Source organism: Canis lupus, chromosome 7 (genome assembly GCF_048164855.1).
Source record: "Canis lupus baileyi chromosome 7, mCanLup2.hap1, whole genome shotgun sequence".
NCBI classification, from domain to species: domain Eukaryota; kingdom Metazoa; phylum Chordata; class Mammalia; order Carnivora; family Canidae; genus Canis; species Canis lupus.
In genome coordinates this window covers 49,816,487-49,829,686 of record NC_132844.1, presented here as the reverse complement: position 1 = coordinate 49,829,686, position 13,200 = coordinate 49,816,487, and the positions used below count along the sequence as shown (strand labels likewise).

Below are 13,200 nucleotides of genomic sequence, written 5' to 3'. Positions count from 1 at the left end.
GTATGTATAAACCCCTTAAAAAACACATCTACCCCCACACATGCTTCTAACATTTGTCATCACATAATTCTCCCTTCTTACTGCCTATAATTCTAACCTAAACTCCTCTGATCCTCAACATCTGTGAAGGCCTTTAGAGATGCCAAACCCAAGACATATTATTTTTTGTTTATTTTATTTTTTGTCTTTTGTTTAAAGACAGGTCTATAGATAGGCTTTTCTTTACACAAATGTGAAAGATACCTGAGTTTACAGACTTAGTAAAGAAAAAAGAAAAAAAAAAAAAAAAGCCAGACAGTAGATCCTTGGAGCATGGTCATTTGATAACTAGAACTTTGTACTCTTTCACCAAAACTTGCCCATTTTCTTCAACCCTAGCCCCTGGTAAACACCATTCTAGTATGATGATTATGGTTAATAATACTGTATATTATATTTGACAGTTGCTAAGAGAATAACTTCTAAATAGTCTTATCACAGTGGAGTATTGGTAATTATGTGATGTGATTAATGTGTTAGCTAACTACTGTGCTAGTAATCATTGTGTAATATCTAAATTTACACAGTGTAAATCAATACATTGTATACCTTAAACTTATACAACGTTGTATGTCAATAATATGTCAATAAAGCTGTTGGAGAAGAAAGCTACCAAAGATAAATTAATCTAAATAGAAGTAAATTGGGGGCTATGATTACAAAACTATGACTTAAGTTTTAAATCCCATATAACAGTTCTGTAGAAAAGTTTTTTCGAAATTCAGTAAAATATTGCTGTTTTTCTAATGTCGTTATGCATACTTATAAGATTTTTATGTTTTTAACAAATGCATTCCAAAAAGAAAAGTTTTGAGATTGTTAGGTACACTAAAACAGTCATTTTGCAACGTTTTAAAATGAGAAGATAAGTTTTTTCGGGGGCCTACATTGTTTTTTAGTAACAAAATCTAACAATCTAAATATTTTCAATTTACTACTCTCCAAAAAAAAAAAAAAGTTCTTGGTATTTCAATTTCAATTATTCCCTTCTTCTTTAGCATATACACACATTCAGAATGTTGATTTTTGTCAGCTGACTCCCAGATGATCCAGTTGCACTTAGATGAAGCTCCTAGGAAGAGTAAACAGTGTTTTCTAACAATGCTGCAGGCCTTGTAGAATGCTTCCTGATTGTCTGCCCAACAATCCAATACATTGGCATTCATATACAGATAGGCCACTGCAAAATCCTGATTGGGGAGCATCTTTTCAAGATTCAGATGCTTCAGGGTAATGGTCTGGCTAACCTGTGATGTATTGGTTAACTTTATCAATGACAGGGGCCTTAAAGACTTAGCTAGAGATAGTAATGTTCAGGTAAGACAGTTTTCAGAAGTTCTGAGATACTTCTTCTCGATTCCTAGGAAAGTATAAGCCCTTCCATATGCCACATAAGCTTGATGCAATGGCTCAACTAGGGCAGGCAGAAAATTCCTGCTGTTAGGTGATGCCTGCAGGGATACTGAACCTATTGTGATACTTTTCAAACAGATTTACTCATTAAATTAGTTTACACAGTAAACATCTCATGCTTAAGTTCTTATAGAAACTATAGTTATGGGAAATATAGAAGGTAATCAATTCAGAATGCATGGGTCGATGATGCAGCATAATACCTAAAGCATAAGACTGTCAATTAAGATTACACAGTTCTGAGGTTTGATGGTGAGCCATTTCTTCTGGGCTCATGGCAAGCTCTTCAAGACAATGCATGCTTTACATGGAATAGGATGAAGGGTGATCTTTTATAAGAGCCTTAGAGCTAAACAACTCATAATGGAGGAGGAGTTCTATTCCAGTGCAGTTCCATAGAAAGGGATAGTAAAACTGACAATAGTTAACATTTATTGACTATTAAGTGTCCAGCACTTTGCCAAACACTTGTAAGTATTTTATAAAATCCAAGAGATCTATAAACAAGGACTACTATTGAAGTTTTACAGGTGAAGGAACTGAGGTTTCAAGTTTAAAGGTATTAGGTAAACTGACCAAGGTTGTATCACCATTGAGTAATAGACCAGATGGTGCCAGAAAAGACTCAAGACTGATGGATATGCAGTAAGTTCATTATACCTTCTCTCTCCTTGGGCAAGTAGTTTGGTGACACTGTCTTCTTCCCTCAATTGAGGCATTATTTCTAGTCTTCCTTTATAACTATCCCAAGTGCTCCCTAATACTCACTTTAATTTATTTTTATACTAATAAGCTTGAAGAATACCACATAGAGAAAACCGGTTTATCTCAGATCCAGGTCTCCTGGAGAAATTCTGATGACTCTATTCACATGGTGCTTGCATCTTATGGAGCTGGGATATAGTCAAGCAGAGGAATGTAACAGGCAATATTGACTTTTTTTTTTTTTTTGCATATTTTGCTTATCCTTTATAAGACTTTTTTCACATTGGAAATGCGAAGTGGTAGGGCTGTTTAGATCATATGAGTGTTAGTTTGAAAGAATGTTTTGTTGTATGAATGTGGAACATGTAATAAACTGACTCGGGCCCATTTATCTCCCTTAATTACAAAGGTGGTAAATCACTGTTTTGGAAAGAAATTCACTCTAGAGCAATGTTCTCAAGCTTTAGTGTACCTGAGAATCCCATGGAGAGCCTGTAAAAACACAGATTGCTGGGCCTCAGGGCCTCAACCCAGAGCTTCTGATTCAGTAGATCTGGCTTTGGGCCCAAGAATTTGCATTTCTGTTAAATTCCAATCGCGTTCTAACAAATTGGTATTATATTGCTGTCCCTCATGTGATTATAAACACATTAATGATCCAGATTTTGTGAGCTGACTGCCAAATGACCCAGGTTTATCTGAATAAAGCTTCTAAGAAAAAAAGCAAGCTGTGTTGCTTGTCCTGGAACCATATTTTATTTTTAAGATTTTTTTTTTTTTAAATTTAAGAGTGAGTGTCAGTTGGTAGAGGGGCAGGAAAGGGAGAGAAATCTTCAAGCAGATTCCCCAGTGAACATGGAGCCTAGCATAGGGCTTGATCTCACAATCCTGAGATCATGAACTGAGCCAAAGTCAAGAGTCGGACATTGAACCGACTGAGCCACCCAGGTGCCCCCTGAAACCACATTTTGAAAACCACAATATTAGAATAGAGATTTCAACTCTGGCTTCACATGAGACTGCTTTGTATACATTAAGAACAAAACAAACTCAATCAAACCTGGTACTTAATATTCTACTCTACCTCAAAAAAGTCAATCTTTGGAGGTGAAGTTCAGGCATCAGTATGATTATCCACACCCCACTCCCATCCTCCCTCCATTGATGGATCAAATGTGTAGCCTAAATGGAGGCCACAGAGAATAAGTTTATGTGTCAGCCATAGACAATTGAAGGTTATATCCATGCTGAGACTGGATTATGAAATACCTATAAATGGGAACTACTGAAGAAATACTGAGTTAATGAGTATGATATCAAATTATTATGAAACTTCTATGTCTCTTAATCACACAAATGACAGCTGGCATAACAGGCTTTCTCCTTGATGATGTATTACAGTGGTCTTGTAAATAGGCAGTGCTGTTATGATTCCTTGGATAGGAAAAGAAATAGGTTCTAGAAAGTTTAGATGATGAAACTGAGCTTACTGGCTCAAATGGAATGGTCTTATGTGCATGCAGGAGACTGTGTGAATGTGTACAATATGGGGGTACAGAGATGTAAAGAGGAATTATAAGCACTTCTTAAGGTAGCTAATGCCTTTCTTCCATGTCAGGAAGGTTTTTTTTAATATTATCACTTTTGTACTAATTTTGATGGTTTAATTACTGTTTAAAAAATATTTGTTTATCTGACAAACTAGTTACTCTAACATTTCTTAATCTTTTTGGTGTATATATGTATCCACTCTTGAGTTCAGTCATTCAACATAGATTTGAAGGATTTTCGATAAGCTTTGCTGTCAAACTACTTTAAAGATAAATCCTAAAGAATGAGGGCTAAGGATAAAATTAAGAAATATATTTAAAAGACAGAGTTCAAGTAGAATTATTTCCTTCCTTAAGTTCCCAAATGTCTGATTTAATTTCATTTCTATTTTTATTTTTCCTTCTCAGTAACATTTACTAGACAGCTATTATGCCAGAAGCTGAGCATTATGTTCTGAGCACTAAGGAAGTAAATTAAAGTGTAGTAAAGCCATTGTTCTCATGGGGCATATATTTTGTGGGGGAAAGAAAGACAATAAACAACTAAATATACAAAGAGTTAAAAATTCTATAATAAGAATTAAACAAAATGAGAGAAAGTTACTGGGGCCTTTCTTTAGACTGGGGTGGCCACAAAGACTTACTAAGGAAGTGATATCTATGATGAACCTGAATGACAAGAAGGAGCCAGGCTAAGATCCAGGGAAAACATTACAGGCAGAGAAAATAATTAAGGTATGGGAGCTGAGGTGGGTCTGGATTGGGGTTGTTTGAAGAGCAAAGACATTGGGCTACAGCACAATGCATGAGGGGTAACTGGTACAGGTATTTTGAATGCACAAAGCTTCAGGTACCCATTAGACACCCAAGAAGAAGTATCAAATAGGCAAGTGCTTCTCGAACTTTAGCAAGCATATGAGTTCTTTGAGGATTTTGGCCTGGGATGGAGCCTGAGATACTGAATTTCTAAAAAGGTTCCAAGCAATGGTAATACTGCTGGCTGTGGTATACATTTTGACTGGTAGAGATATAGGCAAATTTGTATTTGTGAGTCTATAATTAAACAAAAAGGAGAGAAAGAGGAGACTAAAAAATTAGAGATAGAACATGGGACCAGAGAGGTGGTGGGACATACATAGTGTGGTCCCTAGAAACCAAGAAGTGCTTTCAGTAGGTGGGAGGTCAAACAGAGTGGTAAAGATATATACACTTAATTTTAGCTCACAACAGTTCCTGGAAAAGTTGGCTGGAGTAAGATAAATTCTAATCAGCTCTAGGTGGGTTTCAAGCTATACCATTCTTCTCAAGCCTTCACTCCACCCTGAACTAATGACTGAAGACCTCACTTCCTATATTCCTGGAAAAAAGATGACCAGGATTATCTACTTTGCCCTTAAAACCCATACCTGTCAACTTCAAAACTTCTTCTGTTTCCATCCTTTGCTCCTGTCTCAGAGAAGCTAAATATGGTACTTCCTTAGGGTTAACTCCTCTGCCTCAGTTCCCCCACCATCTCACCATAAAATGTACTCCCATCAGGTTTTTTCTCCACTGTTACACTGATCTGTTGAAGGTCACCCATAACCTTAGTTGGTCTGTTCTACTGGTTTATTCCTCTCTTATGTTACCATTTAAGGAAGGAGCATATAACGATCTTCTCAATGAAACATGAGAAGTTTGGGATGGCGGTGGGAAAATATTCATTGATTTTTTTTTTTTTTTAAGACACTTGGAATAAAAACCTCCACAGCTGCTGGGCACTGTGTGGAATGTGAGGCTGTGAGGTGCACTGACCCGTTTGTGATCCTGGGGAGTGGGAGCCTGCCAATGAGCTAATATTCAAAGACCTCCCCCCAAAAAAGGACAGTGGGAAGAATCTTGTCACTTGTAACATAATTGAGCAACTGAACTAAGTGACGATGGAAAAGCAGTATTTCTGAAATATTGAAGAGAAGTTTGTTGCTTAGGCCTATCAAGTTAAGGCTTTAAAAAAAAGATTTTATTTATTTATTCATTCATGAGAGACCAAAAAAGAGAGAGACAGAGGGAGAAGCAGGCAGGAGCCTGATGTGGGACTCGATCCCGAGACCCCAGGATCACGCCCTGAGTCAAAGGCAAATGCTCAACCACTGAGCCACTGAGGCATCCCGAGTTAAGGCTTTTTATGTGCAACTTATAGCAGCCCAGCTGATAGACTCCACAATAGCAGAATGTGCCTGCCTTTGGAGCTGCTCAAGGCAGGCGATAGCCTCTCACCCCTCTCTCTGCCCTTTTCTCCCACCTTTCTTTCTCCCCCACCATCCTCCATTCCTGAACCTCTTTTCCCTGCCTCCCTCCTTGTCCAGTCTCTTCCTCTCTTTTTTCTGTCTCCAATACTGTTCTTTTAACTTCTGGTCTGCCCTACATGATACAAAACTTACATCTTCTAGCCCACAAGAGCAATTTGCAAATGGTTATTGGTATTCAGAGCAATTCTTCACATGTCTGTTATTTCAATTCAATTTCTGCCTAGTGCCCCGGCCTTCATTTTATTTCTTCTTGACAATTTTGATAGTGATGATATTTGCGGCCAACTTACTCAATGTTGTATAACCTGTCATTCTCATATCTGGAGTTGATCATTTTGGAGGCTTAGAATGCACATATATAGTAATGAATAGCTATATAAGTGCAGCTAAAAAGGAAGTAAATGTTATAGTAATCAGAATAACATAAAAGGGCATCCTGCATTTTCTCAGAAAGTCCTAGTTACCATTTATTGGCTTTGTGAATTTCATGGATCTGGAACTTAGAAAATCTGTAGTTTTCAGAGGACTCCAGCTTAGTTTTCATCTATAATAGGTCATCAGCATATATATGTGATAAAATGTCACATATTCCAGAACACAGTATATTTTCTTTAAGGGAAGATGCCATAGAAGATTGTTTAGATAAGTACTTCAGTAAAGGTCATAATTGCTTTGCCATCTTAAGCCTTTCCCCAAGGCTAACTCTAGTATGGGTTTATATGTGGGTTTGTTGGGTGGGTCAGTCCTATAGTGATTCCAAGGTTTCCTGGTTAGTTGAAATGTGGATTTTGGGGGGATTCTCTGCCTATGGATTTCAGGCTGTTTTATGTGCTTAAGTGATTTTTTTTTCCTGCAAAACCAGAAATAAAACTCCAATGTAGCAGAAAGATTTAGATGGTTTGGGTGGGGAAAGGATAACATATAACTAAAACATGAACTTTCTTGTGGTGAATGTGAATAGGAAACATTGAGGTATTCTCAAAAACGAATCTGTAGAGTAAGATGTGTGCTGCGTAAGTGTGTGCTAAGCTGCACCTAGAGTTTCTGATTACTTGCTCTGCCTTCTGAAGAGTCCATGGTTTATATTTCAAAACAGCAAATCCTGGCTGTTCCTATAAGCAGTTTGCACCAACAGATCCTTTTCCAGAAACTCAAACTAAGAACCCCACAGGTCCCTAAGAGAGGAAAACTTAGTCTCCTCTGAAGATGGGGAACATATCCTGCTGTGCACACTGGGGCAGGTGTCCCATTACTGCTACAGTGCACAGGGCTGTGTTCTTTTGAAGAAAGACCCACAAGAGAATATAACAGGTAGATCCATAACGAGCTGTGATTTTGTTTCCTCTCCGTATTATTCCCACCCCCCAACCAATACTAACCCAAATGCAAAGACTTAGTACTTAGGATAATAAGCTCCTGTTCTAACACCCATCACAACCTGATGAGTTAGCCTCTTTTGTGGGAATTTAGTGTGGTTTGGTCAATTACCAATATGCTTCCCTTGTGATTATTATGACTATCTTTAAAGTTAACTTAGTTGTAATCAATGCTTCTCATATTTTCTGGAATTTCTTATTTCAATAGTTGTGATGAATATTTAATACAAAGTCCACAATGCTCACTTTCATATTTCAAGTTATATTCAAATTTATTCAAAGATAAGATCACCAAATATTACTGGAGAAGTCTACATAAATAATAGAACTGATGGTTCAGACCCACATTTAATAATTCTGTCCCCTTATGATTTGCATAGGTTACAGAAATGTTTTTTCTTAACAGTCTTCCAGCTCCTCTTCTCAACTTTGATATATTAATTTTTGTTATTTCTGGCAATGCTTTCTATTACAAGAGATAAAATTTCAGTCATTTCAACATTAAAAATAGCCATAAAGTCAACCAAAAAAATGATGTGATTTAATCAAAGGAAAATAGTTTTTTTTTTTTTTTCATGAAATAAAAACTGCCTTAATATTCTTAGGATCATGGTGATCTTTCCTTCAGCAATTTGGATTTGATCTGAAAATTACCGAAGTGGATTATAATATATGTATCAATCTATTCTTATCATTACAACTGAGACATGAAATGAAAAACCTTATATTTTTTGATATTTGAATAATATCATCCTGGTTTTTACTAAAACTGATGAAAGAGAAAGTATGGTAAACTGGATGCATATAACAAACATGGGAGGTCGTAATGTTTCCAGGATATGGCAACTTGCCATTGACCACAGCCTCTTGGAACAAGATAAAGTCATTGAAATAGTTAACAGATGTTAGCCATACTAGAAATATAAAAGTTCTATTGCTAAAAATTATGTACGGTCAGATGGAGATTTGGCGCTTGGTCCATAATTTAACTGACTTGGCAAATGGAAAGTTGAGATCCAGAGGCATAATGCATAATATCAAGGCCACACACTTTGTGCACTATGCAGGAGCTCATAAACTACTGACAATATGTATACTGTGCTAAGCCAGCTTGATTAAGTATTAACACAGCATTTGATACTTAGGGAAATCTGAAGTCAATTTTCACATCTACTAAATTAAAAAGTTATTTCTATAAGAGCAAAAGAGTAGACTTTTCTCCAAGTTCAAAAGCATGTCTACAAATCATCTTATTTAGCTTCAGTTTGCAGTTTACCAATGATTGGTATTGCATTCCACTGATTTTGTAATCTATCTAGCAATACTCTTTAAAATATTTTTTCCCACGCTTGTCTATTACTTCACATTTCAGAAAAAGTTGACAGTAATGATTTTCAGATGAGTATCTGTAGCTGAAATGGGTCTTCTCAGCTTTAAGTCACAAGTTCATTCAAGTCGAGCATTGAAGGAGGCTTGTGCTACTTTAGAATTTGTGGTTTTATTCACAGCTTTGCAAATAAAGTCACCAGCTTCCATCACTTTGTAAAGATTCACACCCTAGTAAGGGAAAGAAGGGATACCAGGTAGATTAGGGAAAAAGAAGACAAAACAGATTTGTTTTCATGTTATTAGTAGTCAATTAATAATTTGAAATAAAAAATGTTGATTATTGTTGACATGAGGGTAACATTTGTCTCTTCATGAATCACATAAGAAGCATTTTAGAGTTTTATGTTTTATTAGAGCATATCTTGAATCTGATTCTTATATAAAAATCATAGGCTAGCCATACCTGAAAAAACTCAATGTAATTCATGGTGGTATCTACATTCTAGAAAGGGCAATGACAAAATTAGAAACAATCTACAAAATGCCAGTGGAGGGCAGTTACAATCAGAATGGTTTAGAGTTGTTCATAGATAAGGGCTTAAGAAAAAACACTTTTACTATATAAAGAAACAACTTGATAAAACTATGAGAAATACAGGAAAAGTAAATGTATAATTTTAACAGTATTCAGAAACACTATTGGTACGATATTGAAGGTAGTAGTTGTAGGTCAAATAAAATGAAGTAGTATTTAGTACACATCTGGAACTTGTTTGGTTGAGAAGTTGTACTGTCTGAAAGCATAAACAGGATCAAGAAAAGCTTAGGTAAATCCATGAATGACAGATAGGCGGTTGGGTTTGAGGGCCAAATTCGGGGCATGCTCCTCATCTCCTGGGCTTGGTGTAACAAAAGGTCCCCACCCAGCACCTCAGCTGTCAATATAGGGGAGGCAGAGCATTAGGTGGATTACCCAGAGATTTGCCCTCAGGTAGCATTTCATAAACTTCTATGTCTTCCCTTAACATGGACTAGAAACAATGTGGACTTAAAATTGAACAGACTCAGGTTTCCTTGCTATTAAGTAGTTCTTAGTATTTATGTAAGTCTGTCATTTTCTTAAAGACAAATGCAAACACAGGACCTTTTCATAACAATGACCATAAGGAGAGCATCATTTTAATACAGTCAACTCTATCTAGAAACTTTAAAGCAATGTTTCCATTGTAGTTCACTTCTCTCTTCTTGAGAATGGTCAAGAAAATAATTTTGTAAAGTGATACTTATAAATGATTCTCATTGTCTTTTTGCTATAAAGTTGTTCTTAAGGTACCAACATTTGCTTTCGTTCCAGATAACTTGTTTTGTCCTGTGCATGGGTTTAGGGTAGAATATGTTAGACACATTTTAGTTGACATCCTAAATGGAGTGCTATTTAAGTATTGTGAATAATTAGCTACATGTGTCTCTAATTTTTGAATTACACCCAGCAAAGGATTATAGAAAGATATTAGTCACCAGGGTTTTGTGCTTTCCAAGAATTCCATTGATAATAAGTATGCATTGGAATTTGCTGACACTTTCTCCAAAAATTTCATTTTGGCCTTTCTCTATCATTTTACCTAACAGATATCATCATAAAATAGCATTGCATTTATTACTGAATCAGTTATCGGGTGCTTAAATATGTCTCATGTACTGTGATATGCTCTGGGGTTTCAGGAACCCCATGTAGAATAAAGTTTCTGTTCTCAGGCTGTTTAGTGTCAAATAAGCAATATGGATGCCTGTTGATAGGGCGTCTTGTATTGTAATTAAAGTCACTGAAAGAGATATACCCAGGTGATTATGAGGGCACAGGATGAGACAATCAATCCACTGAGGAAAAGAAAGCAGAGAGGAGTGTGTCAGGAAGGGTAAATTCTGACCCGAGTCTTATATGGGCAGTATGAGTCATTGAGAAGGGGGACCGAGGGGGTTCGGTAGGCAGAAGAATGATACAAAACACCTGAAGAATGCCATGCTATATCTGTAGAATGACAGGCAGAGATACCCTGAAAAGGCATGAATAGGCCATATTAGATGACAGAACACAGCTTTGCTTTTCAGGAAATGAGAATCCAAGCAGAAACAAGGCATATTCATATTTGTATTTTTAGATGAAATCCTCTTGTGGTAGCATGGAAGACGAATTTAAAGGCAAGTCTGAAGTCTGCATACCAGTGTGGAAGATGAATACCTCAGAAGGAACTAAGGAATTGCGCTGACATAGCTACAACAAGGGTATTAAAGAACAAACAACCAAAATATAAGTCAAATGAGTGGCTCTTGGTAAGTGATACGGCACAGAAACCATAATAGCACTGGATTCTACAAAGAATCTTGGCTTGTTAGCCTGTGAAACTGGTTGAATTAGGCTCTTCTTTCTATTTAAATTTTGAATTCTTAGGAGTAAAGCCATGGCTTATTTGCATTTCAGCCCTCAAGTTCTAGAACATGACCCGATATATAATAGGCATCAAAGCATGGCTAGGTTCAATTCAGTCCTCTAAATCTCCAAGGAAAGATCTAATTTGTCTCAGTTTTTGTCGTAGCCATACATTTCTACCAGAAATGATTAAGCTACTTTGTAAATGAAATAATTAGTTATTCCTAACCAGGAAAGACAGGCAATAGCTTTTAATGTTTATCCCGAGTGATACCCATCCCCCGGTGAATGCCATTGAGCATCTCTATGTAATGGGCATAGCTGCCATAATTGTTCTTTAGCAGGGAAAGCTAGACATAGAAATAAGATCATAATAAAACCTCAGGGTAGGCTTAGAGGTAGAAGCACACACATTGGCATGGAAGTCTTAAGGTAAGGAACCCAAGGTATGAGCCTGGGGGTTTAGGTAGGGAGACACAAGAAGACTTTTTGGGATGGTGGCACCTCACTCCAGGTGAAATCGAGTATGGGGGAGTAAGGCCATCTGAGTGGTGGTGGAAGCAAGTGCCAGGAACAGAGGTGAGAAATAAAATGATGTGGAAATGGAGACTCCAGGCAAGTGGTACTGAAAGAACTTTAAGTGGAGAGAAAAAAAGATGTGAGAGAGAGAGGGAGAGGGAGAAAATTCCATTTTGTAATCCAGATGATGCTTTTACATCTCAGAAAACATTTTGAACTTCTAGTCATTTGTGAACCTTTTTCTTGCCTTCTATATCTGCCCTAAATTCTGTCTTAAAGACTAATAAGTAATTTTAACAAGCATGTGGCAAAACAAAGTGCTAATTTAATTTAGGTGGATGCTATAGAGTATGTGACTTTTCAGGTACTTTTTTTTTTTAGAGACCCTTCTTTTTCTCTAGTGTCTCACATGCTAAGTAGTATTAAGCTCTCCTCTTCCCTGACCATTCCAATCGTGCCCTGGGCTCTTTTCCAGAAGCTCTAGTTGTCACCGCAAGAAAATCAAGATCTCTGTTTCCTCCTAGGAAAACATCCATCCAAAACAAAACTGCAAAAACAACAATCCTAATGGCAAAGACACAAGCTGTAACTCACAGTGTGTGACATCAAATCAGATGATACATGAAAAAACACTTCAGAGGTCATGAAGCACTATAAAAATGTGAAATGGTAGCATTATTGGTGATGGAGCTACAGCAATAAGTTACTTTATAAAGCCCCCTGAAGAGTTTTTATTGTATTTTCCCACTGTGCATTTTAGCAAACAGCAAAAGTGTAGTAAAACTTTGACCTCAAAATTGCTTCCCAAATCTGAGACACATTCCCATTTGTATCTGCAAGGCATGCATGAATATTAAAATATGTTAAATGACTTACTGTGTTGAGCCCCAAGCCATTAAGCATATATATCAAATCCTCAGTGGCTACATTCCCAGAAGCACCTTTTGCATAAGGGCAGCCACCTAATCCGGATACTGCAGAGTCCACCACATTAATCCCCATCTGGAAAACAAACCAGAACACTCAGGGCTTGTCTATTTATGGCATGTAAATTGTTGAATTTCTACTTAACCTGTTCCAAAGAGCAAATGAGCAAAATCTAAACCTGTTATCCAAACATACTCACTTACTCACCTGCTGCTAGAACAGTCCCCCGGGTGCTGATTTCTTTTCTACCTAATTTTCCTCTTTTAGGCTAATAGAAACTCTAAGGATCTCAGGAAGTAAAATAATCTTAGATCAAAATTAAAACGGTGTTATTCAGTGATAACAGCACAACCAGCTTGAAGTAAGATGAATTCACTTCTAGGTTGGGTAGATTTTCCAACCAATTCCCTGGTTCTATCCTAATACTATTATATAAACACGAAATATTTCCAATACCCCAACACAAAGTCAAGGTGACTTAGAAGACTAGTGGTAATAGTAGGGTCACTATGTTTGGAAATAGGATTTTTGTGGGCTCATTTGACACTGAATTCACTCAATCTTTATTGAGTCGTTCTCTTACCCGATCCTGCTGCTTTGGGAGAAGTGAAGAGGTGATCGGGAGG

The 13,200-nt window shown here is 36.9% G+C and overlaps 1 protein-coding gene and 1 long non-coding RNA gene across 10 annotated transcripts in view; one reads left to right on the top strand and one right to left on the bottom strand.

Annotated features, from left to right (window-relative positions):
• The window catches only part of LOC140636835 (uncharacterized), a 161,334-nt gene that overhangs the window by 10,482 nt on the left and 137,652 nt on the right, over positions 1–13,200 (top strand). For all 3 annotated transcript variants that reach the window (XR_012034065.1, XR_012034064.1, XR_012034066.1), the window contains exon 2: positions 10,860–11,031. This is a non-coding gene — a long non-coding RNA (uncharacterized lncRNA). The remainder of the gene's footprint in view (positions 1–10,859; positions 11,032–13,200) is intronic.
• Positions 7,618–13,200, bottom strand: part of HMGCLL1 (3-hydroxy-3-methylglutaryl-CoA lyase like 1) — a 205,610-nt gene continuing 200,027 nt past the window's right edge. For all 7 annotated transcript variants that reach the window (XM_072832550.1, XM_072832544.1, XM_072832545.1 and 4 more), the window contains 2 exons: positions 12,524–12,649; positions 7,618–8,928 (listed from right to left, as the gene is read on the bottom strand). In XM_072832550.1, the coding sequence (XP_072688651.1) occupies positions 8,818–8,928; positions 12,524–12,649 (237 nt within the window). In that variant the 3' untranslated portion in view covers positions 7,618–8,817. The remainder of the gene's footprint in view (positions 8,929–12,523; positions 12,650–13,200) is intronic.